General features: G+C 50.8%; 1 protein-coding gene across 4 annotated transcripts in view; it reads left to right on the forward strand.

The window, feature by feature from the left end:
- The first annotated feature begins 395 nt into the window (after positions 1 to 395).
- Positions 396 to 6,696, forward strand: part of DNMT3A (DNA methyltransferase 3 alpha) — a 72,518-nt gene continuing 66,217 nt past the window's right edge. For all 4 annotated transcript variants that reach the window (XM_081188475.1, XM_081188476.1, XM_081188478.1 and 1 more), the window contains exon 1: positions 396 to 600. In XM_081188475.1, coding sequence (XP_081044601.1) covers positions 532 to 600 — 69 coding nt within the window. In that variant the 5' untranslated portion in view covers positions 396 to 531. The remainder of the gene's footprint in view (positions 601 to 6,696) is intronic.

The raw sequence follows: 6,696 nt of genomic DNA on the forward strand, positions 1-6,696 counted from the left end.
CCTTTTTCTTGTAGTTTGAATCTTTTGGTTTGGGACCCAGATTCGGGACTAATCTCCTTGAAGCAGCTTATGCAGTTACCCCATCCCCACCTCCACCCCCTTGCCCCCACCCCCCATTGCCCCTTGGGCAGCGCCAAGGCCTGTTCCTTCTCCCACCCCATAGCTCTTGCCCTACCAACGGGTGCTGAGGGTGGGGGTCTCTGAGCCAGGTGGGGACCTTTCCTTCTGCAAGTGGCCCTGCCCCCCCCCCAAGCTCACCCAGAGCCAAGGCTGTGGCTTGTTAATGATTGCCCCCCCCCAGGGCTCTCCCTGCCCCAGTGCGTGAGCGCCTCTTGCCTCTGGGGCTGGCCCTGGGGCTGGCCCTCTGACCGCCTCCTCTCTTCTCGCCCTTGCAGGTGGCAGGGAAACCAGGACGGATCCATCCGCAAAGGGGGGCCCTCAGCGTGCCAGCTCTCCCGCTCCCCCCGAAGCCTTTTGCACCTTGAGCCCCCCCCCCAGGGGACCGGCCTCCCCCCTGCCGCTTCGCTCGCCATGCCGTCCAATGGGGCCGTCGACACCAGAAGCCCCTCCGCCGACCGGGAGTCAGCCGACGCTCACAAAGTAAGCGGGGGGGGGGCAGCGGGGGGGCGCTGTGATTGGGAAGGGTGGCAGCAGGGCCAGTAACTGCCTGCGGGAAAGCTCAGTGCATGGGTCTCAGGGTCACGGATTTGAGCCCCACGTTGGGCAAAGATATTCCTTCATTGGGGCGTTGAACTGGATGACCCTTGGGTGCCCCTTCCAACGTCGATTGCACCTGTGCAAAGTTTGTGGCCTCCACCAGGGCCAGGGCCTTCTCAGTGGTGGCTCCAACCTGGTGGAATGCTCTGTCCCAGGAGACCAGGGCCCTGCAGGATTTAACCTCCTTTCGTTGGGCCTGTAAGACAGAACTATTCCACCTGGCCTTTAATTTGAATTCAGCCTGATCTTTTATTTCCCTTCTCTTCCCTCACCCGCTCTGAGACCCCACGGCTAATTCTCCCTTGGCCTCCTCGCTGGCCCAAGTAGGACCAATTCAGCCAGCTAGACTTGGGGGTTATCTAATTGATTTTTGAATTTTGAATTTTATTGTTATTCATGTTTTTATACTGTATTTTATGCTGCTTTTATAATTAAGTGTTTTAAAGTGTTTTAAATTTGTTGTTACCTGCCCTGAGCCCAGTTTTTGAACCAGAAAGGGCGGGGTATAAAAAAAAATTATTATTATTATTATTATTATTATTATTATTATTATTATTATTATGGGCTGGTGTGGAGGGGTCTTCTCTGTCTTCTCCAGCCTCGGGTTTAACCCAGCTCCGGTTTTTGGGGTGGGAGCGTCTGCATTACGATGGGGTTGGACTAGATGACCCTCGTGTGCTTTCCTGCTCCTTTGATTCTTTGATAATGAGATGGGCAGCTTTGAAGTCTATGGGGCAGAGGAGCAGCCTGGGCTTGGAGGGCGGCAGAGGCGGAGGAAGAGAGAGCATTATGGCATGGGCTTTGCCTTGGTTCTCAAACTTAATCCGTTCCGGAAGTCTGTTCCAAAACCAAAGCGTTCCAAAACCAAGGCGTGCTTTCCCATAGAAAGGAATGCAGAACAGATCAATCCATTCCAGACTTTTAAAAACAACCCCTAAAACAGCAGTTTAACATGGATTTTAGTATCTAACAAGACCATCGATCCATAAAATGAAAGAAATAATAAATGTGCCGTACTATACAATAAATAAAACCGTATTGTAGATGATAAAAATTAAAATTAAAAATTTGTCATACCTGCACTGATGATAGTCATTGTTTGGATGGGGGGCTTTTATCCATTTCCGCAGTCACACAATCGATCAATCAATCAATCAGTAGCTGAACTGGGATCCACACAGCCACAAAAACAAATTAACCGAAAAAGCCTCAAAACAAAAAACGCAAAATAAATAGCTAAAACAAAATCACCAAATACAGTGGTGCCTCGCAAGACGAAATAAATTTGTTCCGTGAGTTTTTTCATCTAGTGAATTTTTTGTCTTGCGAAGCACAGTGTCGGAAAAGTTTTGGAAAAGCTTCAGAAATCACCAAAAACCTCAAAAAAGGCTACCACACCGTGTTCTATGAGTTGCTCCTCGAAGTCAAGTCGCAACTGTATTAACGGTGTTAAGAAAAAGGAAACAAACTTGCAAAAAACGCAAGACGTTTTCGTCTTGCGAAGCAAGCCCATAGGGAAATTCGTCTTGCGAAGCAGCTCAAAAACCGCAAAACCCTTTCGTCTAGCGAGTTTTTCGTATTGCGAGGCATTCGTCTTGCGGGGCACCACTGTACCAGCTCTGAATATCACGTCAAAACACTGCAATTGAAAACGGAAGACTTGAATTACAAGGGGGATGCAAATTAGCAGCGCAACAGGAAACACAGGCAGAAGCAAAACAGAGTAGGTTCGGCTTCCGAAAAAGAGTTCGAAAACCGGAACACCTACTTCCGGTTTTGCAGCGTTTGGGTTCCAAGTTGTTTGTGAACCAAGCTGTTCGGAAACCGAGGTACCCCTGAAATGCCGAGCCAAAAGTGTGTGGGTGACCTCAGAGTTGGAAGGGACCCCCAGGGCACATCTAGTCTAACCCTCTGGAGGGAGCCCCTGGGGCAGATTGCGGTGCCAGAGAGAGGATACTCTGCATATGCTCTGTTCTCTTGTGAGAAGCGGGCAAAGGCCTGGGTCAGGGGGCTGGCAGCCTGTGGGCGTTGGAAGAAGCCTCGGCTGAGTTCTCAGAAAGGCGCAGAGAGAGGGAAGACGGAGGGATGCCTTGTATTTCTGTGACACGTTCCATTCACACAAATCCCAAAGCGTCTTGCAAACATGGTTAAGTACAGCATAAACCGTACGCTATAATTAACAGCACATCAAAAAAGCATTTACAATCTTTGAAACACTTTTGGCAAACCGGCAACTAAAAATACTGTGTTTTATTTCATACGATTTATATACTACTGATTGGTTAAGAAAGGGGGGGGGGAGACCCAAAAACCTCCAAGTGGTTTAAAGAAAGCATTAACATTATCAATAAATTTCTCTCTCTCTCTTTTTTTTTAATTTGCATTTTATTTATTTGTTAACATTTTTATATCACATCGGTAAACGTTGTCATATTACATTACAGGACTTACAATAATATAATTTCCAACATGTATGCAAAAATTATATACAAATTTTATATACGTACCTAGAAAGAAAATGAAACAGAAAAGAAAGAACAAAGAGAAAAAAGAAAAATAAATCCCGCCCCCAATAAACCTTTCTCAAAGTTAAATTAAAATAACAATGGGCTGGAAACTGATGAAAACGCTCATCCTCTTCCTGAATGTCTGGACGGGCTTGTCTAAACACAAATGCTTTCAGCAGGTGCCAAACAGAGGGTGGCAAAGGCTCAAGTGGCGGGGAGTTCCAAAGGGGAGATGCTGCCACACGGGACGATCTGTGTATTTACAAATGCAGAAGGGGGTGTTATGTGGCAGTTTGGGATGGGATGCTGTTTGGAGGGGAGACCAGAGAGAGGCAGAGCTGTCATGCACATGTGTGTGTGTGTGAATGCAGGTGAGGCGTTCCAGGATCAGGGAAACCGGAGCGAGAGAAAGAGACCTGTTTTGCACCGGAGGGCTGGGAGCCAGCTGGCACAGCCTGGCTCGTGCCGGGACTGACTCAGGGTTGCTCTGCCGTGTCCCGAGAGTGCTGAGTTCCAGAACCGCTCTCCATTGAGGCATGCCTTAGGTGTCTGTGGGGTTTTCCCTACAGCTTGGTTCACGGCTTCTGGCTCTCTTGCTGCCCCCACACCTGGAAAGGGACTGGCACCCCTCCTGCAAGTCTGCTGCTTGCGCTGTTCTCTGGCACCCTGGCGCAGGGGCCCTCTAAGGCTGCAAGGGAGGCTCCAGGGCTCGTGCAGAGGGCTCCCTGCGGGCTTTGGCCTGGCCCTCCCTCCCCTGTTCTCCGCCACAGTCTCTTGGGCGCCTGTCCCAGGTGACACCTGAAACGGGGTTTTGTGTTTCCGCTGCATGCGTGCGCCAGTGGGGCGCCCCTCCCCGCATTCTCCCTCTCTGAGCACAGCAGAACGTGCGGGCATCCAGGTGGAAGATTCAGGACAGAGGAAGGAGAGAACTTTTCCCCGCAGCCATAGTTGGAACTGTGGAACTCCCCGCCACAGGACCTCAGGGGCTTGAAAAGAGGATGAGGCCAATTCATGGAGGAGGAGAGTGATATCAATGGCCACTAGACAGGATGGCAATACCTCTGGAAACCACATGAGAGGAGAGTTATTCTCTTTTGCCCCCCCCCCCCAGCTCCTGTGCCCAGGCTGCCCCAGAGGCATTCCAGTATCCTAGACTCCTGCCGGCTGTTTCCGCCACTTGCTGCCTGCTGCGCAGCCCTGTTTCTGCAGGAGAATCCGGCCCACGGAGGGAGGGGGGCTGTCCCCCCCCCGAACAAGGGAGTTTCCCCTGGAGTTGTTTGGCAGAAGCAGCAGGAGGGAGGCGGGTTGGAGGGGCCTTGGGGGCTTTGCAGGCAGCCAGGTGGCTCTCCGAACCTGAGGCACAGGTGGAGCAACTTGATTTATAGCGGGGCGGACCTGATCCGAGCCGGCCGGAAGGAGGAGCCTCACTGCACAGGGGAAGAGGTCTTTCCTGACTTTGCCCTGGGATCACATAGCAACCCGCCTGCTTGGCTTGTCCGCCTTCGGGCTGCGTCTTCTCCGCCAAGGAAGCGTCTTCTCTTCCTGTCCCTCTTCTAGGGCACCTGTCAATCTTGAGAGAGAAGGGAGGGCACCTTTGGGGGTCAAGTCAAACTGCTGCGTTAGCATGAGCCACAAGCCTGGGCAGCATGTCTGGAGGTCCTGGGCTGCCCAGGTGACAAGACCCTCACTGGTAGGGGGTCCGAAGGAAAGCAGAGCAATGTTGGGCACCAGTTTGATTAATAATAATAATAATATTTAAAAATTTATTATTCATACCCCGTCCTTCTGGCTGGGTTTCCCCAGCCACTCTGGGCGGCTTCCAACTAAACACTAAAATACAATAATTCACCAGCTATTAAAAGCTTCCCTAAACAGGGCTGCCTTCAGATGTCTTCAGAATGTCAGGTAGTTGTTTATGTCTTTGACATCTGCTGGGAGGGCGTTCTACAAGGCGGGCGCCACCACCGAGAAGGCCCTCTGCCTGGTTCCCTGTAACCTCACTTCTCGCAGGGAGGGAACCGCCAGAAGGCCCTCGGCGCTGGACCTCAGTGTCCGGGCTGAACGATGGGGGTGGAGACGCTCCTTCAGGTATACTGGGCCTTTGAGGCCGTTTAGGGCTGCAAAGGTCAGCACCAACACTTTGAATTGTGCCCGGAAACATGCTGGGAGCCAGTGTTATATGGTCTCGGCGGCCACTCCCAGTCACCAGTCCACCTGCCTCATTCTGGATTAGTTGCAGTTTCTGGGTCACCTTCAAAGGGAGCCCCACGTAGAGTGCATTGCAGTAGTCCAAGTGAGAGATAACCACAGCATGCACCACTCTGGCGAGACAGTTGGCGGGCAGATAGGGTCTCATCCTGCATACCAGATGGGGCTGGTAAAGAGCCACCCTGGACGCAGAACTGACCTGCGCCTCCATGGACAGCTGTGAGTCCAAAATGACTCCCCGGCTGCGCACCTGGTCCTTCGGGGCCACAATTCCCCTCTGTGCTGCTCGAATGAGAACTTTCCTCCATTTGTCCTGAATCTCCCAACATCCGTAGGTCTTGGCTTACGAGAGAGGGAGGAAAACGTTTCTCTGTCTGCCTTCTCCAAGGCGTGCCCGTTTTAGAGATTTCTGAAATTAGCGTGATTCCCTTCCAGCCTTTCAACTGCTTGTTGTTGTGCATCTCGGGGGGGGGGGGGGGAGCCCTGCTGCTGTGGCCCTTGGGCCCTTCCCACAAGCTGGGGGGGGGACTGTAGGAGAGGAGGACTGGGACTGGGTGAGCCCCCTTTTGGTCTGATCCAGCGGCCAGGCTCTCCGGACGTCCTGATTTTCCTTCCCATTTTATGGAGGGACGAAAGGAGAGGTGGAGGTGGTGGTTTTGGTGGTGATGGAGAAAGACTCGCCTGAGGTCGTGCAGAGTGTCTCTGGCCAAAGTTGACGGGGGAGTCGTCAGGCCCAGTGCACAGCCGCTTCCTACGCTCCTCTCTGCCTTGACTGTGCGGCTGTTGTGCGGGTATTAAGTTGCGAGGGTCCCTTCTCTGACCTGTGCGGCTCCAAGGACCTCTCATGGTCTCACGCGATGCCTTAGGCCCCAAGACCTAAAGCTTTCATCTGGTGAACTTTTTTTTTTGTATATAATTTTTATTAATTTTCCAATACAAACAAATTTATAACACAATTAAACATTAGGAATTCATCACACGTCTTTTTTCTTTTAGACTTCCATCAACATGTCTGATAATTTTCCGCAGTTATTACATATCTTCACATTTCTTCATTTATATTGCACTAGGTATATCTTATCTTACCATGTTATTTAAACAATATTTCTACCAAACCTTCTTACAGAGCTTCTTGTAAACTTACAAATGTTATGTCATTATCACAAATATTTTTAATATATTCTGTAAATTTATTCCAGTCCTCAGTGAATCTTTGGTGCCGTCGGTTGCGAATCCTCCCTGTTAATCTGTCCAGTTCTGCGTA

This window comes from Podarcis bocagei (genome assembly GCF_964188305.1).
Source record: "Podarcis bocagei genome assembly, chromosome: 3".
NCBI lineage: Eukaryota > Metazoa > Chordata > Lepidosauria > Squamata > Lacertidae > Podarcis > Podarcis bocagei.